This window comes from Myotis daubentonii, chromosome 1 (assembly GCF_963259705.1).
Source record: "Myotis daubentonii chromosome 1, mMyoDau2.1, whole genome shotgun sequence".
NCBI classification, from domain to species: domain Eukaryota; kingdom Metazoa; phylum Chordata; class Mammalia; order Chiroptera; family Vespertilionidae; genus Myotis; species Myotis daubentonii.
In genome coordinates, this window is record NC_081840.1 from 172,459,014 (window position 1) to 172,485,772 (window position 26,759).

The 26,759-nt window shown below is 35.4% G+C and overlaps 1 protein-coding gene across 4 annotated transcripts in view; it reads right to left on the bottom strand.

Annotated features, from left to right (window-relative positions):
• CCSER1 (coiled-coil serine rich protein 1) overlaps positions 1-26,759 on the bottom strand; it is a 1,185,560-nt gene that overhangs the window by 664,692 nt on the left and 494,109 nt on the right. For all 4 annotated transcript variants that reach the window (XM_059665408.1, XM_059665417.1, XM_059665424.1 and 1 more), the window contains exon 7: positions 8,607-8,684. In XM_059665408.1, the coding sequence (XP_059521391.1) occupies positions 8,607-8,684 (78 nt within the window). The remainder of the gene's footprint in view (positions 1-8,606; positions 8,685-26,759) is intronic.

Below are 26,759 nucleotides of genomic sequence, written 5' to 3' on the forward strand. Positions count from 1 at the left end.
TGTTGGGCTGAATTGCATCTCCCCAAAATTTATATGTGACCATATTTAAAGATAAGAGGGAGAGCTGTGTATTTCTGTGTCTAGTGTATAATTGGTGTGGTGGCTTCCACTGCCTCTCCTCTTCAAACATTCACTCTGGGGGATGCCAGAAACCATGTAATGATCCTAGTTACTCTAAAACCACTATACTGTTAGAAAACTGAAGCTAGTCTGTAAAGAGTTATCTTGGATGTACACCCCTCTTGATCCTTCAGGTAAATACATTCTCAGTCTACATCTTACTGTAGCCATTTGTAAACCTCAAGTAAGAACTTTCCAGATATGCTCAGTCAACCTAAAGAATCATTAAAAAAAATAAGAACTTATTGTGTTAGGCTGTCAAGCTTTAAAATGGTTTATTAGGCAACAATAGATAACTAAAACAATAATTCTATTTTGAAGTCATCCAAAATAATTGCTTAAACTATACATTTATAGATCCCTTAATACATTTTAATAAATTAAAATTTATTCTAATTAGGTCACACATTGATGCCATTTTGTATTTAAAATTATGATTATATCATAAACCAATCTCTTAAATATATAATCATAGTGATTTTATATTCAAAATTCATGTTTGCCCGCCTGACACTTATTTCTTCCACTATCACTAAGAAGTCATGTTTTACTTGGCTGGTGTTGCTTAGTGGAGGAGCGTCAACCTATGAACCAAGAGGTCACAGTTAGATTCCCAGTCAGGGCACATGCCCGGGTTTTGGGCTCAATCTCCAGTAGGCAGCGTGTAGGAGGCAACTAATCAATGATTCTCTCTCATCATTGATGTTTCTATCTCTCCTTCTACCTTTCTCTTTGAAATCAATAAAATTGTTAAAAAAAGAAGTCATGTTTCTGTCCCATATATAAATCCACATAAAATTATAAGTTAAATCTAGTTTTACCTGTGTGTTTTCAGTTATCCAGGAGAGAAACAGATTACCAGAAATTATTTTCTTTGTATAATTGACATTATCTGACATCTCACATTTCCCTCTGACTCACTACTACTACAACAATGAAAGTAAACCAACAAAAAATAAGATTTAATTCATCTATATATCATGGCATCTACTTATTTGCAATATCAAAGAGAAAGCGAAAAAGGTAAAAATAGGAAAATATGGACAATGTTAGAAATAAGAATAATCTTTGATATTTTTTTTATATTGCACATACAATCCAATAATAAATTCTGTAGACTCACATTTAAAATGTGTACAACATCCTGCCAATGTTAATGTCTAGACTTTTACTGCCAGTTTAAGCCACCATCATCTCTTATTATAGGATCCCTGATTTCCTTCTTCTACCATGTCCCCTTGTGCCTAAATCTGCACAGAAGTCAGAGTAATAGTTATAAAAGGTCTGATTATGCCATTTTCTCTCTCAAACCACTTGAATGGTTTCCTATCGCTTGTAAAGTAAGATCCCTAGTCCTTCCTTTGTCCCACAAGGCCCTTCCTGATCTGGTTTCTCTCTGACCTTATCTCTAATTACTTCCCGCCTCATTTACTCTGCTCCAGCCACAAGGGCACTCGTGACTATCCCCCAAAGGCCTAGTGTTCTCCTGCCTCATAGGTTTTGTACTTCTTGTTCTCAGGCCTCATCCCATAGATAGAGATAGATGTGGCTTTCCCCCTTTCTTCATTAGGGTCTCTCCTAAAATATCTCCTAATCCGAGTGGCCATCTTTGACCATCCTCTCTGAAACAGCAGCATACTTCAGAGTTACTTTCTGTCATCCAAATCCTGACTCATTTTCTATCATAACATTTATTATCCCTACCTGACATGATATGTATTTGTGTATTTACTGTATATCTTTTTTCATTAGAATCCAAATACCAAGGAAGCAGGAATTTGGTCTGTGTTGTTTACATTGAAGCACCAGTGTCTAGAATATTATCAAGTGCATGGTAGGTATTCAATAAATTTGTTCATTAACAAATGAGTGAATGAGTAAACAGCCTAGTCAAAAAAAAAAAAATGTTCAGCCTGGCCAATGTGGTTCAGTGGTTGAACATCGACCTATGAACCAGGAGGTCACCATTCACTTCCCAGTTTGGGCACATGGCTGGGTTGCTGGCTTGATCCTCAGTAGGAGGTGTTGAAGGAGGCAGCGATGGATGATGTTTCTCTCTCATCAATGTTTCCATCTCTCTATTCCTTTCCTTTCCTCTCTCTGAAAATAAAAATATATTTAAAAACAGAACAAAACAAAACAAAATGTCCAGAAACGCAAAGTATAATCCTTTGGGGTTCTGTGACAGAGAAAAAAATGATTTTTAATAATAAAAGAGACCATTGAATTCCTGAAAAACAGTAATAATAAAGACTCACACAAAATGTCTAAATCTCTGCAGGATATACAATAGATGATGTGTGGATGCCATGCCACTATCTGACTCCTCTCTCCTGGAGTCTCCAAATGTGCTCTCTCCATTATGTTGTTGTTAGACAACATAAATGACACTACTTAGTAGACTGATGTTTCAATACACAAAGAGTGAAATGTCAACATTGCTTTGTTCACAGTGTGGGTTCCCCAGTATCTAATGTGATTGAACAATGTTCCTTTAGTGGAAGCTGCATTTAGGAGGTTACCAGCTTAACTTACAGGGGAAGGTTTGGGAAATTAAAGAAAAATACACTCTGGTATATTCCTGATAAAATAAAGTACTATTTGTCCCTATGGTTACACATACTATTATGTATTTCTTTTCCCCCCCGTAATGATTTACTATATTTACTACATTTCCCTTAAGGAAAATTTATTATATTTACTTATTCTCCCTCATAATTAATAAACATTTCAATCAATTATATTTTATAAGAGAAATCAGATATATGAGCTCATCTGAATACTTGAGGGTATAAAATAAACAGCATGGCTGCTAGGAGTGAACATTAAACACTTTTTCTCACCAAAGCAAAGGGTTTATGTTTCAACTATATTTCTGATCTCACATTTGCAAATAAATTAAGAGGGGTTGAGTGAAATATTTCTGTGTCATGTTATTTATAACAGAAACTTTTTGCCTTAGAGATATTCCTTCCTAAAAATAATATTTAACACATATACTTCATACAATATACTATTCTAAGCATTTTCAACTCCTTAACTTGTTTAACCTTACAAGAACCCAGTGAAGAAATGATTGCTGTTGCTCCCTTTCACAGATGGTAAAATCAAGACACAAAGGCTTAAGGTCACCAGATAGAAAGTGGCTGGACTGGGATTTCTTTCCAGGCAGTCTCCTAACTTGGCTACATTGCTTATAATGTTCCCAGCTGTCTTTTCTACTTTCTTAAAAATAAATATGTTATTAAAGTAGTAATAAGTTGCCCTTACAGAAACTATAGGGAAAATATTATGATTCCAATAATTGATTATTGATGTATATTTTATGGATTTTTTCCTATATAATATTTATTTCATACAACTGAGAGCAAACTATGTGTGTTATTACATGCTACTAAGCCCTGAGTTTAGGCTCTTTGGTCAAGTGGAGTCATCATCATCCCTGCCCCCCAACCCCCCACCCCGCCGATACCCTTCCAACATTGCATGACAGAATAAGTTATCTGAGACTGTAACATTTATCTATTTACACCTAGTTCCTTACTTAAACTGGTGACCCTGTGATTCTTAAAGTTATTTTTGTGTGAGGACAGAAGAATCTTCAGACACTTCAGACAATTCTTTTCCTCAATTCTATTTCTAAAAGTACATTGAAAATATATTTCCAGACCCTGGCTAATTAAAGGAGAGAGGAATTATATCTGAGAAAAGTTTGAAGAGAGCGTTTTTCTAGTCTAAACTAAACAATGATTTCTGGGGATGAAGAAAAGGGGTCACGAGAACTATGGATTGCTCAAGGAGACCCAGATACGAGCCCAGCGCCACCCTGTGGCAGCTTCTGGGAAGGTGCCTGGACCTCAAATAGGGTGGCTGCATTGAGTATTCCAAGCACTAGACACCCAAACTCACTAGACAGTCTAGGAACCCAAACATCACAGAGAAGCGGCTGTCAATGGCTGGGCCAAGAAAGGCATGAGTTATTTTGCTTTTTTTTAGACTTTGAAGATTGGTGAATTGAGGGTATACTTCAGTGCCCTTGTGTACTTTTGAAGTAGAGACTAAAGAAAATAGAGTTGCATTTGTTTTTATCTCGTTGAATTTATCACAGGGTAAGGATAAAAGGTTAAGGGAGAAAAGTTCCTTTTTCTAACATATCTAATCAAAGAAAATATGTTTTTTTGGAGGAAGAAGGACCAAATGTAGCATCCATGCTTTGATGAAGTAAAAATAAATTTTAAAATATGTGATGAATGTGGCAAGCAAAAAGAACATGGCCAAAAGAACATATATTATTACAGAGGGGCCAGGAACAATGAACTAGCTTTATCTTCAAGAGTGCTAGCTTAGGAATGGATTGAGACTGTTAATATACAAATAAGTTAATAGGGTAATTCTACTAAAGAACAGTAGAATTTGGCAGCTCCAAGGCATCTTTGGTGTGGAACATCTGTCTGAGCCTAACATAGGGAGAGAGGAGGTCAGTGATCAGATCGTTGAGAGAATCAGAAAGAATGGCAGAGAGAAAATGTAGAATATAGTAAAATGGGAATATAAAATTTAACAATGCCAACTGGGTTCATTGTTATTCTACAGAAAAACATAAAAAGGTAATTAACAATTAAGCAGTGGGCTCTCTCACTTTTGCTGTTGTTGCTATTGCTGTTAATCTTCACCTAAGGATATTTTTCCATTGATATTTAGGGAGAGTGGAAGAGAGGAAAAGACAGAGAGAAACATCGATGTGAAAGAAATACATCCATTGGTTGGCTCCTGCACTTGCCCTGACCAGGGCCCAGGCCCAGGCCAGGGAGGAACATGCAATCAATGTACATGCCCTTGACTGAATTGAACCTGGGACCCTTTGGTCTGCAGGCAAACACTTTATCCACTGAGCCAAACTGTTAGCACTCTCTCACTTTTTTCAAATCAAAGCCTTAGATGAATGCTGGTGAACTTTCATCATTCTATTATGGTTATTTGACAAAATATTATTCCCACCCTTGCCAAATTAGTTTTCCCTTGGCCCTTTCATAATGATGTAGTGGCAAGACAGAGCAGCTGTGTATAGCGTGTATGTAATGCTGACTACTGTATTAAAAAAATAGAGGTTATATATTTGCTTTTTGTCTCCAAAAGTATGTCTATTGCAATAGCATGCACAGATTTATTTTGGAATCCTAGAAAATTCTCAGCACCAAGAGTCTGACTAGGAAATCTGTGATTGTATTACTTACAGAAAATGTACAGAATCATGCATTATACATCTTCTTCTCCGAAAAGATATAGTCAAAGTTTCCGTGGCCAGACACGAATACAGTAAGGAATGGTGATGACTGTGGTGAAATGACATTCATGTGCCCTGCCCTATTTATCTTTGGTCAATCAGTTCTATCTGACAGAAAGGCACAAAGTTCCCTGCAATTGTTTAAGACTGGATGAATATTTGTAGAAAACATCCTCATTTTTGAAAGACCAGCTAAGCAAAACAAAACACTATAGCAATAGGTTTTAAATGGTAAATGCAAGTTTAGGAAGTAAAGTAAGAGATTACCTGCTCTGTGGAGAACACTAAGGAGGGAGTATGGGATTGGATTTTCTCTCAGTGCAGATCTGTTTTTTTTTAAAAAAAATTAAATTGAAGAATGAGATCCAATATTAATAGTGTAACCCTAGCCAGTTTGGCTCAGTGGATAGACCATTGGCTTGTTGACTGAAAGGTCCTGGGTTTAATTCTGGTCAAGGGCACTTACCTTGGTTTCAGGGTCCTCCCCGGGCCAGGCCCTGGTCAGGGCGCATGCAGGAGGCAACCAATTGATGTGTATCTCTCATATCGAAGTTTCTCTCTGTCTTTCCCTCTCTCTTCCACTCTCTCTAAAAGATCAATAGAAAAATATCCTCAGGTGAGGATTAAAAAACAAAACAAAAATAGTGTTAAAAATACTGCTATATTGTGGAAATGAAGCATTTTGTCCCAAACAAGATCTAATTGTCTTGTTTAACCTACCTCTCTTGATTGGCTCCTTGAGAGATTCTCCAGGATGCTACCCAGTTTTCTTCCACATGTAACTTAATAGACCTTACTGTGGTACTATTGGTCTATTCTTAGCTAATTTTCATCTAACATTCAAGTCAAGAATAAAGACAGAGATATTAGTGGGAAGATATTTATTAAGTTGTAAATGTGAATAAATAAATAAATAACAAAAAATATATGTCATATTTGAGATTATATGGTTAAAATCAATTTAATTGGAATGTCATTCTAAAGCTGATAATTAAAGAAAAGCATTCACTTTGATAAATATTTGAGTCAAAATAGAATATTTTCCTTCAATTGTTGCATGAGTACTTTCAAGATGGACCAAGAAAGAATGGAATGCATTTCTTTTAGTAATTTAACTTCCAATAGGAAAGATAAAACCAGTTCCCTCAATCAGTCATCAAAGAGGCCACATTAGTGCAGTTGCCTATGGAGTCAGATGCTGGGATCATATTCTAAGAAAAGGAAGCTAAGTGATTAAAGAATATTAATTTTATATTAACTTGAAAGGCCATGCTACATTCATGCCATTTAGTCAAATATAATTTTAAACAAAGTTTTAGATTCAAATATTTATAATTTCAGGATTTTTCAAGATATGGTTATAAGAAAACTTCAATGTCTTTTATGTGTTGAACAGTTTTCAACACATTTTTGCAATTATAATGCATTTTAGTGCTAAGGTGTATCTCAAAAGAGTTTTTTTATATTTTGTGTCTACACAAGGATAAATAAATATTCTATTACTCATTCAAATAGTAACAATTTATAATATAAAATAAAAAAGCAAATACAGGAATTTTATTTTGTAATTTATAATTTTAAATAATTTTAGATTCTAATGAGACATTTTTATATCTGATAAATTTTTTTGAAAAAATTATAAATAGTATTCCTTTCACAAAAGAAGTAACATAACAGATACTATAATTGTATGCATTGACAAAAGCCAATATTATATATTATAAGCACTTGGCATTTTTAATTGTTGATACAATCCCTTACACACATTAACACAGAAATAATATTTATCTCTTAGTACCAATCAGAAACACTAACGAAAATGATTATATTTATATTAGATGTATATCATTTGATCTTAGACTATATTTCACCTTTTATTTACCTCTTAAAAATACATTAACTTTTAAGGAAGGTAAGCATTAGCAATATATTAAAAAGAGAAAATGACTTCTGATAATGCTTTGAAAATCCAGTGAAAACCTTGTTAAATATGTTTCTTCTGTAAATTTTGTCCCATAGATCATAAGATGAAAATATCAAGTAACACTAAGCTTTGAAATATTGCATTATTTTCTTTTTTTGTTGTAGGATAATAAAGAAATATTTTTCAATAAATAACATAATCAGAATACTATTCCGTATTTCACAATTTTCTGATATAAATGGATTTTTAACAATTATTATTGTCTATCATTTAGCAAGAAAGCATGCATAATTAGAAAACTATGATACACAATGGAATTCATAGCCTTCTATTATTTTAAGTTAAACAGTACAGTAAATAAATATTCACGATATGCAAATCCATACCAGTCACTACACTAGGTGTAAGCAGTATGAAGTTGAATAAGTTTTTATATGAAAAAGAAAAACTCCCAAAACAATAATTTTATGATAAATACAAAAATTATGCAAGTTATAATGAACCCCTAAATGTACATTTCCCTGTCTTTAAACCAAACAACACTGAATTATTGCATGTAAGTGTATTATCCCATCTCTCCAAGTTTTTCTTTTTATCTCCTGCTCTTAAGGAGTGCCTTTATTTATAATAATCCTAATGAAATCCAAATATCCCTGGCATACATATAAAGTAGCTGAGCTACAAGCTCTGGCCTAAAGAGAAAAATCTAATCTTAAATATCAAAACAAAAAGATGACTTCATAGTTTTAATGGACAAAGCCTCCCAAACTGAAGAATTCTACTAATCATAATACTTAAATACTTATTTGCATATTTACTTAAATATTTTAAAATTATAATGTGGAGGAATGGTTCCATATTTCAATTCATGAATTTGACTATTATTTTGTAAAGATTAGATAATTAATTATGCCCTACAGTCATCAATGAAAATTTAAACACTTGATGAGGGCTGACCATTCACTCTAAATTTATTGCTTAAATTAAAAAGGTTTGGAACCTCAATTCATGTAACATCAAACCATTACAATGAAAACACTGTCTATCACATGCCAAGCAAATAACATGTTCCAGAAAGTATTAATATATATTCCAAACCTTTACTTTTACTTAGCAATTAGAATGACAACAAAATGAAACAAAAAAGATTTTAATATTTCATATAATATTATTACAGATTAAAGCAGTTCATTTGCCACTTAAGAATTAAATATCTATTTTATTATATTTATGAACTATTTTTAAAAAATCATGTTTGTTTGTTGGTTTGTTTGTTACCTTGAAAGGCAATGGCTCTTCAGTGAGAGGGCTAACTGGAAGTGAAGTGCTGCTACTTGCTGGGCTCAAATCCGCACTCTGCAGGAAATAAAAGTGAATTGAAAAGACACTTTTTGTAGCCATTTTCATTATTTCTAACTTAGAATATAATCCTTCTTATTAAAATTAAAAAATAAAGTAAATATGGGTGTAGGAAAATAAAAAGTATCTATATATATAAAAGCTTAAGTGACCGAATGACTGAACGACTGGTCGACCAGTTGCTATGACGCTCAATGCAGGAGCTGCCCCCTGGTGGTCAGTACCCCCCACAGTGTGAGTGCTTCTCAGCTGACCTACCTGTCCCAGAGGCCCACTAGCCCGGCGGTAGCCACTCACTCCATCAGTAGTCCTGCAGGTCCAATCTCCAAAGAACAGGCCAGTCACTGATGAACCAGTGCTGCCAGCACGATCCTGACAGTGCTGATGGCCTCCTGGAAGTCGGCCTGGGCCACTGCAGTCGCTTCCCCTCCCTAGACTCTCCACAAGGAAGAAATTATATAAAAGTGGCCGCCAGGTGGCTCCCAACCACTGTCATGAACGTCAGTGGGAGGGACCAGATCCTGCTTTGGCAAGGGTGTCCTACCACCCACCCAGGGGCTGAAGGCATCCAGGTCTCCCCAAAGCCCCCTCAGGACAGGCGCCAGATGCAGGGCTTATGGCTGGCGAGTGCTGTGGCTCGAGCCTCTCCAGATCAGGACTGACTGGGCATGAGCGCCAGGGGGTCGGGATAAGTGGGAGCAGCAGGCAGGAGCTGCAGGTGGCATTGGACTGCCAGCTTCGGCCCAATCCCCACAGGCCACTCCAAGGGACCCCGGGCCTCTGGTTGTTATATAATGAACTAGAGGCCCAGTGCACAAAATTTGTGCACGGGGTGGGGTTAGCCCTCAGCCTGGCCTGCACCCTCTCCAATCTGGGACCCCTTGGGGGATGTCAGACTGCAGGTTTAGGCCCAATTCCACAGGGGTTGGGCCTAAACCGGCAGTCGCACATCCCTCTCACAATCCAGGACTGCTGTCTTTTAACTGCTCGCCTGCTTGCCTGCCTGATTGCCCTTCCCCTGCCAACCTGCCTGATCGCCCCAACTGCCCTCCCCTGCCGGCCATCTTGTGATGACATCATGTGATGCCACCTAGGCTTTTATTATATAGGATTATTTCTTATTTAGAAATAGTTACCTGAGATATCAGTGAAATTATAACAATGTACATTACAAGTGCATTTTATTAAATATAATAATCATTTTTGTGTTAAGAGTAGTATTTAGTATTACATTTGCTTTATTTTTTTACCTTTTCTTTGAAGATAATATGTATCTGTGTTAATTCATTATGTTGCTATCTCTATGTCTTTCAAACTGATTATCAAACATAGATTATTAATTTTTTCCATTTATGGAGAATAATATAATTGTATCCAGTTTTTATAAAAAACATGTCTGTCATTACTATATTATTGCAAAATGAAGAAATATTATATTTTTAAGATCCCCACATTCATAGACCCTGCCATTTTACAATCTTATTATATTCTGCTAAACAAAACTTTTAAGGACAAAAGACACAGTATAAGAGCATTATTGGAAATTTGCTAATGCTGTTATTTCAGTACTAAAAATTTAATCAATTAAAACTTCTTACATAAGAGATTAACCTAAAAAATGAGTTAGAAACTTGTCATTATTTTTTCTAAAACCAAGAAAAGGATATTGACAATAGGTAGCAACATAATTTATTTTACTATATTCTTAGCTTATTCTCTCAGAGGAATTTTCCATTTAAGTAGTCAAGCAAATAAAATATTGAAAATAATTCACACCTCCATTTTCAGCTCATTTTCCAAATATACGTGCACACAAATACAATAAATTTTGCAGTGAAGATTACAGCAAAACAAGGAATTAAGCATGATTGAGATACGGGAACAAGTAGACAAGTCTGGCTGACTTAAGTTCCAATAAAAGAAGAAATTCAAAGAACAGATACTGCAACTGCTACAAATTCTTAAACTTTCTTTTAATTCAAAGATTATTTTTGCCCTGGCTGGGTTGCTCAGTTGGTTGGAGCATCATCCTGTGCACCAAAAGTCTGCGGTTCCATTCCCAGTCAGGGTACATACCTAAGTTGTAGGTTCAATCCCTGGCCAGGGCACAAACAGGAGGCAGCTGATTGATGTCTCTCTCTCTCTCCTCTCTCTCTCTCTCTCTCTCTCTCTCAAAACCAAAAAGACATATCCTTGAGTGAGAATTAAAAATTATTATTTTAAGTCATTTTTATTTATGTGTACAATAAACTGGACACATAGCAAGTGATAGAACACAGTTCATATACATTTGAATTATATGATATTATCCTGAACTAATGATATTCTGCAAAGCACATTAAAGTATTTGCCCTTAAAAATTATATATTCAGGTGACAGAGATGACATTCAGTTGTGAAAATATAAAATCCTGGATCATAATCTTACAGACGAAGGCTTTCCAACTTCCATGAGTAGAGCAGCTCGAAATCACATTTCATGGTTAACTTCTCTTAGGACTGGGGTCTCCCTACAACATTCCAGAAATAAACGTGCCATCCTAAGACGGTAAAAAGCAGACTCTAAAATTTGCATCATGTAACCTTGATTCTTTGAATGTCAGTCTTAGAGAAAACTTTGTTCTAGCTTTCAGTTTCAAATCCATCTTATAGTGTGACACTTTAATTCCATTGCTCATGAGAAGTCATGAGAAAAATCTTTAAAAAACAAATCAATCTTATATGACATCTTGTGAACTGCACTTAATTATTAAGTTGAGAATATATATATATACAGTATGTATATATATATATATATATATATATATATATAAAATTTAAAATCTTCATTTTAGCTTATTGCTTCTTCTATTTGCATTTCAGTGATCTGTAATTTAGCTGCCATTCCAATTTGTTTTTCCTTTGAGTTAAAATACTATAGTAAACTCTTCGGATATGCCTTATCCACACATTTTACCATACTTAAATTCATTTACCCTTTCATTCAATGATAGCAATACCAATGCAATTGTATGTTTAAATGAAATTAACAAAGTACTTCATAGATGTACTCTGCATCGATATAAGTTGCAAAGATGATTTTAAAAGCTAACAGTGTATGTTCTTCTATAATATCTTCATAAAATACTTTGTTAGAATTATGGCTTTATCTGCTTATGATATATTTGAGAGGTTGTGGAAATGGCTGGTTTATGATCATGTGAAAGTCAATCCCAAGGGAATATAGAATACTTATTCTTCAAAGGAAGCAAATCATCCCAAAAAAGGAACGCCCTTAATTCTCCTGAAATACCCTTGTGTTTTTTACTCATTTGGAGACTGCAATAGACATTCTCATTATAAGAGGCCTGTCCTAACTCTGACATGTGTCCTAAAACTTAGTTTTCTGCTTCGAAGTCCAATAAACATCTCCTTTTCAACACTAGGTTTATAAGTAATATAAACCTAACATTTTCCCCACACTTAAAATGTTATTTCAGCCAAATTTCTAGATTCCCCCCTTTCCATTTCTATATCTATAAATTATTTGGGGTCCAGCTTCTTTCATGCAGCAAAATTATTTTGAAATCCACCATATCCTGAAGCATTTTGTTGTGACGGAAAGTAAGGACATGCTCAAAAATAAAAAGATGGGGCATGCCAAAGAGACAGAGCAGCAAACTTGAAAGAACTTCCAATTGCCAAAGATGAAACACTTTGAGCAACAAAATAAATAACATAGCATTAGAGTACAACTCAAAGTATAAGACAAAAATGAATTCAGACATAAATAAATAAGTGACCAAATAAATAAAAAATTGGGAGACGAGACAATCTTTCCTGCAGAAGAATTCCAAAAAATTTTAGGTAGCTGCTCCCCCTCTTCAAGAAGTGGGACTTAATAGTCCACCCCCACACCTAGGTTGTGTTTAGTAACTTATTTCTTTTGGATAGTAATGGATGAAAAGGGAGAGAGGTAACTTTTCAGTGGAAAAAGCTTAACCAAGTGATCATGAAGGTAGCATGATATAATGTTATGAGAGGGATCATTCACTTCTGTGGTCTTCTTACCAAAATCCAACTATTTCAGTCTACTTATGAGAAAAATATTGGACAAACCCAAATTGAGGACCTTTTTAGAAAAAAATCTGACCAAAGTCAAGTTCATCAACGACATGGAAAGTCTGAGAACTATTACAGATTATGATTCTAAGGGCAACATGATGACTAAACATAATGTGTCATTTTGGATAAAATCCTGGAATAGCAAAAGGGACACTAGGGGAAACTGGTGATGCTGAGTTTAGTTAATAAGGATGTACCAATATCAGTTCTTAGTTGTGACAAATATTCTCTGCTAAGGTAGGAGGATCACAATAGGTGAAACTGGATAAGGGTTATTCATGAGTTCTCTGCAACTTTTCTATAAATCTGAAACTGTTTTTAAAATAAAATGCTTATTTTAAAATATTCTTTATTAGCAACATAACTAGGCTTTTCAGTATTATAATGCATGACTGTCATTTTACTGATTGCTTCTAAGCTTGCATCAGACCTTTTATAACCATCACAAAAATAAATTTTGACGGACCATTTTATTGGAAAGCATAATATCTCTACCAAAGAATCTTTAATCGTCTATAAAGATCTCACTGAAAAGAAGATGTTAATTCCCCCCGCCATGCATTTATGTTCCATATGAGGATGTTGAAGGAAAGCTTCAGCCATATAAAATGATATATTTGTTTGGGTACTCTTAAGGTGCTTGGAAAAGTGAGTTTGAATTATTAATATTTACTGAGTGCCATAATTCCATAGTATAGACCCATTAATTATAACTCCCATGAAAGCATAATTAATGGATCTGTCCTATGGGATTAAAGTTTATTATCAGGATTTATTGAAGTGAGACATGATCAATCGGGCTCAAATCTGTTGAGTACATAAACAGATTTGAGTGTAAGTAAAACATTTTAATTTTTTAAACCATTAGGGTAAATTTTATAAACTAATTCTCCAGGTCTATTAAAAGGAAATGGTCATCTAAATGCATTGACTCTGATTTGAATATGTGTCCTTATAATTCTAAAATTATATTGTAAAAAATGCACCACATATTACACTATTAGCTATTTTAATAATCAATGATATTACTACCGATAAAAATACATAGATTTCTGTGGTATAAATGGGCTGCTTTTCTTGAAAGTGCTTTTTTTCAGATGTGTCAATTTTCTGTGAAAATTCAGGCATTAATTCATTCAGCCATTCAATAATTATTGAGTATACATTAGGTTTCCCTTTCCTTAGATTTTAAGTCATGTTTCATCCCACTTTTAAGATGTGGTTGCTCTAAGGACTTAGCAAGAAAAGGAAAGCAGAACATCTCATCATGACACAGAAAGACATATTCCATGCTTACTTGTTTCTTGTTTTGGCAGCAAAGTGAAATGAGAGAGACAGCAAGTTGAGTTCAATATCTAACTCAGGACTAGCTCTTTGTATTTTAAACAAACTCAACAACCTTATCAATTTTTGTGACATCTTTTATTGGTCCTTTTTTTTTTTCCAGATGAAAATGCAAGTTTTCTGTTTGTTTGTTTTTTATAATACATTCTTGTAGTTGATATCTTCTACTTTGCCTTTCAAGTATATAATCCATTTTACTATGTTAACAAAATTTGAATTTTCTTTTGGAGAGTGATTTCTCCTAAAATCTCAATCCATTTGTTCTGAGCAGTGCTGATTCAACACCCTTGAAATAGGTATGAGCATATGGCAAAGTCCTCCAATCTTTCCTATTGGACACAGAACAGAACAGGAGCCAAATCATTTAAATGAAGCTCAAATATGGAAACTGTGTTGGAATCTTGAGAAAGAAATGCTCTCATTAAGCTAATGCTGCTAAGGCCGAAGAATGTGTTTCTATCTGATTTTCCAGAGGTACCCAAGTACATGGAATATCCTTAGGAAATGATCCAACACAGAGCCAATCCAAGAAATGGAGAAAAAAACTCGAGTCCTAAGTACACATCTGGCATATTGATAATGGAGCTCTGCATGGTCAGGTAATTTTTACAAAACAGTGTGCCTAAGATTTAAGCATCCTCTCTACTCTAGGAATAAACACTATGGTTGGGAAATTGCAAGTTATATAACCTAGAATTTGGAATTGGCTGACACAAGTAGAGACCCAGGATACTACACTATTCTAAGCTAAGCAGTTACCAATATTTATGACATCAAAATAGTTTACAAAATTATTTTCAAAATTTTGGGGACTCAGTTATATATTTTTGAATTTGAATCTTCATGATTTGATCAAAATATGCCTGCACATAAGAATGTATTTACTTACCTTCTTTTAAAATTTATATATATTTTAAAATTTTCGCTTTAACTAGATAGCACATTCACATAGTCTTTTTCCAGAAAAAACATTCCCCTTCCACTTTCAGTCCCCAGACATTGAGAGGCCTCTAATTCTATCATTTTATTGTATAACCTTCCATAGATGTTATATGTATATAATAGAAATACACATAAATATATATAATTATGGATTTTTAAAATGTTATATATATATAAGTTATTATACATACTGTTCTTCAACTTGCCTTTTCAAATTACCATGTATCTGTATATAATTAGTTTATTCTTTCTTTTATTTTGCTTTATAGTATCCTATTTTATGCCTCTGTCATAATATAGTTAACTAGTGTTGCATTCCCACTCTTTAGCTATTACAAAGAGAGCTGAAATAAATAATCTTATATCATTTGCATATTTATCTTTAAAATAATTTTTTGGAGGTGGAATTACTGGGCTAAAAGATATATTCAATTTGAATTGTGAATGTTTTTGCCACATCACCCTGCATAGAGATTCTATCAATTTATGCACCCACCTGAGGCTTAAGAGTAAATATTTTTCCACTGTCTCATCATGCATTCTCTACTTCAAAAGGTCTTTAGTACAGATACACAAGGTAAATAAAAGCTCTGGTTGAAGTTCACCTTCCTAAAATCACAGAGGTTCTAAAAACTATGTATTTTTAAAATCTCTTTCTGGATGCTATCAACTAAGATAGTTGAGATAAATAATATCCCAACAGATGCCTGGCTCAGTGTTCAGTTAGTTTTGCTCTTTGCTCTATTCTGATCTTCTGAACATTTCAAATTACCAATCTCATTTCTTGAATGTTTTGTCATCAAATTACAGCTAAATCAAAGCTGTGACCAAACCCCACAATAGCCTTACTTATTGGACTATTGCAACAAACTAAACAGACTTAGCCAGGTGCAGTTGGTTGAAGCTTTATCCTATATGCCAAAAGGTTCAATTTCAGTCAGGGCACATATTTAGGCTATAGTTTTGATCCCCTGTAGGGGCCCATATGGGAGGCAATCTATTGCTTTTTCGCTCTCACATCAATGTTTCATTCTTTCTCTCTCTCTTTCCCTCCCTCCCTCCTTCCCTTTCTCTTTCTCTAAAATCAATAAAAATATGTACTCAGGTGAGGATTGAAAATATAATAATAACATAAAATGAATTTACTTGTTCCTTTAGGGTAAATCCCACAGGAGAAATCAGAAATGATTTCTAAGTTTGAAAGCTTCAGAAATTAAAGTATATCAATTCGCATAGGTATTAGTACATTTTGCGGGATAATTCAGAATAACTAAATGAATTACACACAGTACTTTATCAGATGGGCCAACGTAGTAGTTAATTTGGCATTTGAACTCAGGGTGGCAACCTCCTTGAGCTCTTCCTTACCGGTGAAAAGAACCACTCAGAAACCACATTACAGAGCAGCGGATTCTTTGTTTTGTATAAAATTAAAACAAGTAACTGGTAACTCTCAAAGGATGCTTTCGTCAAGCAATGGTTCATGTATATAGAAATACAAATCATTTAGAATCAAAGCACTATTTTCTTTGAACAGTGCTAGAGCTTCACCACAGTGACACAATTAATGTTATCTCATTCATTTTAAACAAATTTAAAAGCATAATTTCTTCATGCCAGACACAGGACAGCATAATTAAGAAGAGAAATGGCTTATCTTATTAGCAATATATTTTTAAAATCAGCTTATTTTTTCATGGTTTTATGGGCCACCTCAACAATGACTAAGCATATTCATGTTATTTTGCTTTTGGTTTGTTTCAATTTTAGGAAACTGAAGATTCTACTCTTGTATTCAGATTCTGGGAGTGCATGGTATTTGAACCTTCAAGTCCCTATATCATTCGTCTCAGTTATACAGATACTATAAGGCAGAGTTCCTTTTTTAACCCATTATTTTTCCGAGGGAGAGAAATTCTATTTCTTATCCCTAATCTCTTAGGTTGAATCCAAACCAAGTGCTGCTGGATCTCCATATGCTTTAGTCTATGGTTTGAATCTCCACTATCCCTCTGTCTGTTTATATATTTTCTTGAACACTCTTGGTATGTTCTGCTGCTTCAAACAAGTTCAAATTATGATCTCATTTAATAACAACATTTAACAAACAGTATTGAGAACCTACCACAAACCAGATTCTATGATGTATGTTTAATAAAAACAGTTTGTCCCTCTAATTATCTTATGCTCATTAAGGGAGACAAGCCAAGTATGGAAAGTACAAAAAAAGAGATGATTAGATAGATAGGTAGATAGATAGATAGATGATAGATAGATAGATAGATAGATAGATAGATAGGTAGATAGATAGATAGATCTATAACAATAAAAGCATAATATGCTTCAGGACAAAGCTAGGGCTGCAGCCACCACGGCTGTGAGGGAGGGATCCAGGCAGCTGCAGCTGAAAAGGCCTGCTCTTGCATGAATTTCGTGCACTGGGCCTCTAGTAGATAGATAAAAATCCAAATAGCAAAAGATAATTACTGCTAAAACATATGTGTATTTTCCAGTATTGTGCACAATGTGATTGATTGAAATTAATGTATATTATGTATCATCAATTTTGTCTTAAACTATAGTCTCAAGATTTTTGTCATATCAAATATTTTTTTCAGTGTAAATTATGATGAATGCATACAATTACATCATATAATTACAGCTGTATTAATCTTCTCAGGTCCCTAATTTTAGACATTTTTTATACTGCCATTTTTTTCCTTTATAAGTAATGCTGTGATAATATTTTAAAAACATATCTGTAATTATTTCTTTTAACACAGTTATAGAATTATAAGGCCTTACTTATAGAATATGCATATAATTAGCTAACACATATATTAATAAATTTTCCTCAAAGGCTAATGTGCTAATTTTTACTCCTATTTGAGAAGTTTGAGAGTTCTAAATTTAATGTCACTTCAGTAGGTAAAGAGAAATATATTAGGTTATTTAAAAGGCTGTGATTTACCAATTGGTTAGTTATTAGAGAAAAAAATATTCTTAAGTTCCATTCAAATAAATCCTGAATGGATTAAAATGCTAAATACATAAATAACCCAAACAAAGAACTTGAAAATATAGGTAAACATTAGATGTAAATTATCATAAAATGGATGGGGGTTTTCTAAACTTAAACCTAAATAGGCCTGGCCAGCACGGCTCAGTGGTTGAGTGTTGACTTATGAACCAGGAAGTCATGGTTTGATTCCTAGTCAGGGCATATGCCCTGGCTGTGGGCTCGATGCCCAGTGTTGGTCCTGCAGAGGCAGCTGGTCAATGATTCTCTCTCATCATTGATGTTTCTATCTCTCTCTCCCTCTCTCTGGGAAAAAAAAATAAAAAAATATAAATATATTTATATGTATATACACACACACATACTGAGTGGCCAGATTATTATGACCACCCCCATCAGTACTTTGTTGAGCCACCTTTTGCCTTCAGTACTGCGGTGATTCTTCTTGGCATTGACTCCACAAGATGTTGAAAGGTGATGTGAGGAATCTGACACCATGCCTGATGAATAGCACTGTCCAGTTCTGTGAGATTTGATGGTTGTGGAACCAGCTGCCTGATGGCTTTTTTAACTTCGTCCCACAAATGCTCCATTGGATTGAGATCTGGTGATTGTGGGGGCCACCTAAGCAAGGTAAAGTCTCCCTCATGTTCTTGAATGCACTCCTGCACAATACAAGCACCATGGCATGGCCCATTGTCTTGTTGGAAGAAGCCATCTCCACTGGGATACGCCATCAACATGATAGGATGAACTTGATCAGCAAAGATACTTAGGTATGTTGTGCTATTCAGACATTGTTCCACACAAATTAACGGGCCCAAATCATGCCAGAAAAACATGCCCCAAACCTTCACACTGCCTTCACCAGCTTAAAGGGTTGTACCCATGCATGTGGGGTGCATACTTTCATGCTGTTTCTGCCAAATTCTCATTCTGCTATCTGCATGATGCAACTGGAAACGTGATTCATCAGACCACATGACTTTTTTCCAATGCTCGACAGTCCAATCCTTGTGTTCCTGTGTGAATTGGAGAAGTTTTATCTTGGTAACTGCAGACAGCAAAGGTGTTCAAACAGGCCTTTGGCTTCCATATCCCATACAATGCAGCATATGGTTAATTTGCCTACAAACTCAGGTTGTCATAATAATCTAGCCACTCAGTGTGTGTGTGTGAGTGTGTGTGTGTGTGTGTGTGTGTGTGTGTGTGTGTGTGTGTATATATATATATATATATATATATATATATATATATATATATATAATCTAAATAAATCACAAAAGAGTGATATATGTGACTATGTGAAATTTTCTGCATATTTAAGAAAACATAAAATTATAAAAATTTTGGTAGGTTCAGAAGTTTGATGGGAACACTTCTTCCTCATTCGTGCTGTTCCTTTCATGTAGAAGGAGCTCTGTTAGTGTTACACTTTCAGTTCCTCTGTCTACCAGAAAAGGATCACTTTTTCTTGCTGATAAATCTGGCATAGATGAATGTGGTGTCTGGCTCAGCTCATTCCTCTTTCGTTTGCTAGCAAGATCACATACAGAGAACATGTGTTCTCCTCCACAGCTAAGCAGTTAGCTTTTTACTGCTGAGTAGAGGTTTAAGCTTCGGATCCTAAGAGTTTAACTGGAAGGCTGCCTGCTGCTTTGGAGACTTCTCCCATAGGCGGGAAGCTATTTCTACATTCTTCTTACTCTTAAGTGATGTTTTGTGGGATGAATGGGCCTCAGTAAAGCCTCTGCGTCCCAACAGCCTCATGAAGGCAAAGGCCATGTGCAGTCTCAGCCAAAACACAGATGCCAGGGCCTTGAGGGCTGCAAGCTGCTGCTGGTTGACTTTCAACTGCACAGAGCAGCTTTTCCCTAGCACATTTGGCTGGTGTAGTATTGAAATGGAAGGAAAGGGTGCCATTCCATTCTTGGACTTCAAAAGTGTCAGTGGATAGGATGTTTGCAGCTTTTAAACTGAATGACAGTGGAATTTCGTGTCTGCTACAGAGGGCTAGTAAGCTTCTAGCTTTAAATTCTGAGTGCCATCCTAGGGCTTAGCATTGGATATGTTGCCCAAGGTAAGTGGCTACTCAATGGCCTCAAATGCTTTTTGCTTTTACACTCTTGTGTAATACCCTTCCCTTCAGTGTGGGCTGGACTTGGTAATTCACTTATAATGAAAAAATGTGGCAAATGCTAAGTTAAAAAGAGACTACAGAAGGGCAAATGTGGAAGCTGAAAGACCACATTTGAGCCAAGAGTAATTAGGGGGGAGGAAGAGAACAGTCAGAAAACTATGAGGAGGAGAAAGAAGGACACCTGCTTCTTCTCTAGGCCCCATGACATGAGGGGGTGGGTCACAAACAGCCACACTTAGCTAGGCTTCTGGAAATCAAAATGATTTCACCTAATTTTTTTCTTTCACAAACCCTACCAAAGAGGACAGAAGTTTAGCACCTCCCTGCCGCAAATATATGTACAACCCACTTAGCCAATTTACAATAAAGAAAGACCAAATGAGGAGATGAAAGAATAAACAGAAAGCGTCTACTTCAACTTTACACCAATTTTGCCTCTTTTTTCCACTCTTCATTTGTTTAAACTCCTCAAGTTATCAAGAAACAGAATAGTATTCTCCAAAATCTGTACAGTACTTGTAGCTAATAGTGTCATTGCCAATCGTGTCATCTCTTCTACCATGCCTAGATCATAGCAGTTAAGAAAAACTTTGCTTTGATTTTTTGTTTCTTTGTTTTTAAAGAATTTAATTCACTGCATGAAAAAATCAAATCTGAGGTGGGATACATATGCTGGTGCAACTCAGCCACCTTGCCAGGGCTCCCTAGAGTTGATTGTGCTCATCTCTTCCAAAAGGGATTAATAGCTCACCAAAGTGTTGTAAATATTATTTTAAACTGAAAACTTCTGAACAATCAGAAACCACAGAAAGAAACGTTATCTGAACTTAAGCAGATCCTCCCAAGAGCACAGCCACCATTGATCCCTTAGCAGGAGTGCAATTCCAGGTGCCCAATAGAACCTCCCATACTTCCCCACTGAAGTCCTAAGCTGCTGCCCACTACTCCTTGTTAAGTGGGGATGGAGCCTTTATCTCTGGCTATCCATTGAGTTAGTTACTCACTACTGAGTAGCTCTGCATGAATAACTTTTCTGCTGTAGATCTGTCTGTTGTCAGTTAATTTGAGGGACCCAGGAATGTCAATCCTAAATTAGCAGGGAAGTTTTCCTCCCAAAACTTTCCAAATTCATATTTAGTTACATTCAAGGTTAGTTACACCACAGAAATTGGCAAATTCCAGGTCAGGGCTTTTAATTTGGAGAACTGATTGTTAACCATTTACCTGCACACCACTAGACACATTCAACACACAGCTATTCACAACATACAATTTCTTATACAAGAGCTTCAGTAGAAGCAGATGAAGCTTTAATTGCATTTACTTATTTTTTATTTCTTCACTTTGTAGAAAGAAATAATCACAAAATACATGGTGGGGAGGGGTCAATTTCTAAATAATATCTTGTTTTGCAGACTCATTTTCCAAGTTTCCATTTCTATATTGGACTAAAGATCTGATTCAAAATACTATAATCCTTGTCTGTACTCAGTCTTCCCTCCTCCAGTCCTTCCCTCACCCAAACATCAGACTAACCTTTCTGATCATCGTTCTTCATGCCTCCTCTCTGCTAGAAGGGTTCATTCATTATTTCACTTAGGGACATGGATGAATTTCACACTCTAGGCAGGCATTCAGGTCTCTCAAGCTGAGAAAACCTGTTCTTTCCATTCCTTCACCTTTACTTACCTAAGTAATTCCAGTTCGCAAAAGCAATTATTAGCTGTTTCCTAAAAATCCTTTTCACCGTAATTCTTCTCATGCAATTTTACTTCCTTTTAGTCCCTTCTTCATCAGAAAATTTGGAAATGCCCTTCTTTAATAATCTTAATATCAAAATCTGACCCATCTTTTACCAAGCTCAGCTGCCTATGACTCCATGAACACTTGCCTAATGCCTAAAAGCAACATTGCAGTTCTCTGAAATCCTATAATACATTGCCTGGACCTCTTTTGGGCTCATAATATTATCAGTTACTATATTTTTGTACATATCTCATTTCCTTTCTAGATTTCAAGCCCCCTGTGGATAGTGTACTTATCTTATGCATGCGTTCCTCAGAGTACAGAGTAAAAATGGCTTTCATATAACAGACAGTGGAACAAATAACTGTGAATCAAGCATGTTAAACTCTCGGGCCACATGTGGCCCACAATGAGTATTTTTGCAGCCCAGCCAATATACGGTATGGAAGAAATATTTTAATAAAAATTTTGTAACTTAATTTTTACAATATCCCATTATACATAATTATTAATAACGAACTACAACTAATCAGTTCACTAATGACTGATTACTATAATCATGTTGCATTCATTTCCCTTACGTGCCTTATGCTCAGGCGCACCATTTCTCTCCACTAATACCAGCAGCGAATATTTTTAGCAGCCGACTGCCACGTCATTAGTCTTGTGCTGGCTTGTTTGGTGTGTGCAACAGGAAATAGTTCGCTTTAGGAGAACAAGATAATAGGTTTATTTGTGTTATGCTTATTAACTTGTGCAATTAGTCAGTGTCTGGTAAGTTAATGTTCAGGAAAAAATGTTAATTTTTATTAAAATGTTCTATTCTTTTATGTTAATGATTACTCATTTATTACAGGCCTTTCATTCAGCATGCCTCTATCGAAATAAACCCACGTTTCTATGAAAATTGAAGCTTTTGTGTGTGTTTTTTGCAGCCTGCATAAACTTGAACTTTGTTTATTTGGCCCTTATTAGCCTTTGAGTTTGGCATGCCTGCTGTAAATCAATTGTTCTCCTCTTATAAAAAGTCTGTCAAGTCACCCTTATTTGCCACTAGGATGGAGAATCATTAGGTTAAGTTAATTAATTAATCAATGTTAAACTTGGTCATATCTTTTGAAAGATTTCCTGAATGTTTGTACAAGTATCAAATAAATGGAATAGAATGATAGGAGGTGGGGGTGGGGGGGTTGGGATTTGTATCTTGATAAAAGAATAGTTAAGAATGAGTATTTTCTTATGGATTACTTTAGAAGATAAATGAAATAAGGATATAAAACAAATGATTTTTTTTTATTTCTACCTGTTGAGATATTCATTTTACTCTGCCTTTTTAACCAGTGTCACCATTTTATGTGTATTTTGAAATACTATTTATTTTTTTAATAAGCTAACCACAAAGAGGACAGTTTTAAAAGCCTTACTCTGATCTGGACCTTATCTACCCTCTGACACTTCTCATCTTGAACTTTACAGTCTTAACAGGATCCTAGAAATTATGGTGCAGAGCAGTTTGTCACCTGAAATGCTCAAATAAAATGCTCATTTGGGTTCCCCAGAGGGATGCTGACTCAGTAGAACTACGGCATAGCCTGGGAATCTCTATATTCATCGTATAGCCAAGGGCTTCTTTCTTCAGATGGTCTGTCGCCTCACTTTGAGAAATATGGCTGTGTTAATAAGAACCTGTTATTGTTCGCCTCATATGTCCATGGTTCTCCTAGCTCTTTGCCCTCAAGAAATCTCTTCTCTTTAACTGTTCCCACTCCCCCAGCCCCTCCAATGGTTTCCTTTTCCAGCACTCTGCAGCACATTGTTATTTCTCAAGCTGTAACTCAGCATCTTCTCTCTGCTACAATTGTAGCTCCTGTATTACACCTTTTTTCCCTATCAAAATTCAGGCTGCTTGGTTTTAATCTCAGTTTAGCAAATTACGTGTCCTTAGGCAGTTACATATGCTCTCCAGGCAGCAGTTTCTTTTCTATAAAATGGAGATGACCATAGAACCCACTCTTAAGGGTTATTGGGAGGAGTAAATGAGGTAAAACTAATAAAAGCAGCTGGCATGCATGAAGTGCTGTGTTAGTTTTCAGCTATTCTCATACTATATTGAAATTATTTGTTTTTATGTCTGTCTGCTAAAAATGTGAGCCACCTTTAGGATGGGTTCATGTGTTGTTCATCTCTATATCACAGAAACTACCATCATTATTTAATTGGGGCTTATTAAAGTTCATTATTATGAATTTAGATGATTACTTAAAAAAACACCTAGTGGTTAAACTACTTTTGAAAGCTTTTGCTTTGGTAAGTTCAGTGTAATAGGATTTTAGTAGTTTTAGAAAATAAAAGAGCAGTTTTTCAATTAATTTTAACCACAATAAAATACCCAACATGCTAGAAGATCCACCTTGTTATCCAAATTGATAAATATATGAAAAAACAAGTCACTTGTATGAATAACTATAGAATGTGGAACTGCTTGGCAGAAGCAAATCAGTTAATATAAATGAAAATAAATTCAGCCACAAAGCACGGTGCACATTATCTGTGGACATTATTCACCCTGACTGGTAGGGCACTTATTTTTTAATTAAAATAAAATAAAATATAAGATCAGCATGATGCTAACCAACCTCAATGTTCACTGCCTATAAATTAAAGTTGATAGTTGGATATAAGATTTATATTAGGGGAAAGTAATCAATGAGTTATTAAAGAGAGTAATTATTTACAGAAAGTGTATCACTTAAATTAATTTAAAAATTCATAATTGAATTAATTTAACAAATATTGAGGAATTCATTTACTATCCTTGGTTACTTATATATCTTGTCTGACAATTGTTTCTAAAGAATCAATCTTAATAGTACAATCATAGAATACCAAGGGTTGAACTCAGTAAAATATAATAAACATTTTATATAATAACATAAAGAAAATTCCTTGATAAAATATAAACATCAGTACCAGGATATCAAATACAAATATTTGGTTTAATGATATCAATAAATGAAATACAACAAAGTATATTAATGTAAAGAGAGTATTTGTTTGCCCTTCTCAAGTTCATAAGCTGTGGAGATTCATCTAAATGAGCTTATGTGATCATGAATAAATCTCTCAAGAACCCAAACAATCCCAACTTCTTTGCCTTTATACTTTCCTATTCTGCAAAGAAGACATTTAGTCCAATTCCTTATTTCTTTCTGGATCTAACATTGTATACTATTTCAAGTAATATATACCTAAAAGAATAAACTAATAAAGAGGAAATAATAAATTAATCCTATCTAATAATAGACAAACATGGTAATTTACTGTACCTTCTCTACGCCTCCCATTGGCTAATCAGCACGATATGCAAATTAACCACCAACAAAGATGGCGGCTAATTTGCATACTGCAGGCGGGGCCGGCAGCAAGTGACTCTGCCCACGGGACCTGGACCCCGGACCCCTGACCTGGCGAGGCGGGGCCAGCAGTGCCTGACGCTGCCTGGGGGATCCGGGCCTTGGATCCGTGACCTGGCGAGGGAGCAAAGCAGCGGAGGAGGCAGAGAGCCCAGGTGGCAGAGGAGGGAGGGAGCCAGGGGGTAAGCGGAGAAGGGAGGAAGCCCGCCTCAGTGGGCTTCGCTCCCTTCTCTGCTTCGCTGCGGTCTCAGGAAGGCCTATTCTTGCAGGTATCTTCCTGCAATGGAACTCTAGTAATAGTAATAATTTCAGCTGCAAGTTTTAGAATTCTCACTGTCTTATGAATTGTGCAAAACTGAGATGTTATTATGTAACTAGAGGCCTAATGCATGAAATTCGTGCAAGAGTAGGCCTTCCTTCCCCTGGCTGCCGGCACTGGCTTCCCTCTGGCACCTGGAACCCAGGCTTCGCTTGCCGCCCAGGCTTCATCCGGAAGGTCACCCTGAAAGGACATCTGGTCTAATTAGCATATTATGTTTGTATTATTATAGATAGCTACAGGTGAATGATTTATTTCTCTATAATGCTTTATTTTACTATGTGCATTTTAAAAATTCTTTAGTCTCACAAGTCACAAAATTCCTCATTTATGCTAGATCTTATTTTTTTTTAATTAAGTTTATTGGGGTGACAATGGTCAACATGAACATATAGGTTTCAAGTGTGTGTTTCTATGTTACAAGATCTGTCTATTGCACCATGTGCTCACTACTCAAAGCCAAATCTTCTCCTGTCACCATATATTAGGACTCCTTTCTCCCCCCACCCTCTTCCCTCTGGCAACTGCCACACTTATGCTAGATCTTTTATTCATAATTGATGTACCAATCAGGTTCACACTATTTGAGGCATTTATTCAAAGCACTGTGTCCTTGAATTTACCTGTAACATTTTAACTCCTTTTTGAATTATACATGTATGGTTGGCAAGTATATAGAGATCAGAAATTCTAGATTGGTCAAAACAAAACAAAGCACCAAAAATACCCTTTCTCCTCAATTCTGGCCTTCTCTCTACATGCCCTCTGAAAGCAAAAGGAAGCAACATTAATAATAATTTAAAAAAAGTGCATGTTAATGGTAAATTGTAGTCACTGGCATTCAGACTTGATAGTATAGTAAATTATTTAAGTGATTTCCAAACATCTTTCCTTCTCTATAAAACTGAGGTTTGTAGCCAATGTTTTAAGAATTCAGTGCTTAAATTGGTTTCATAAATTAAAACACATACACATCAAGAGGTGAGAAAATGTCCAATACACTGGCTAAATGCAGCTTTTTATACTGTAGAGAACATTTGGCAGAG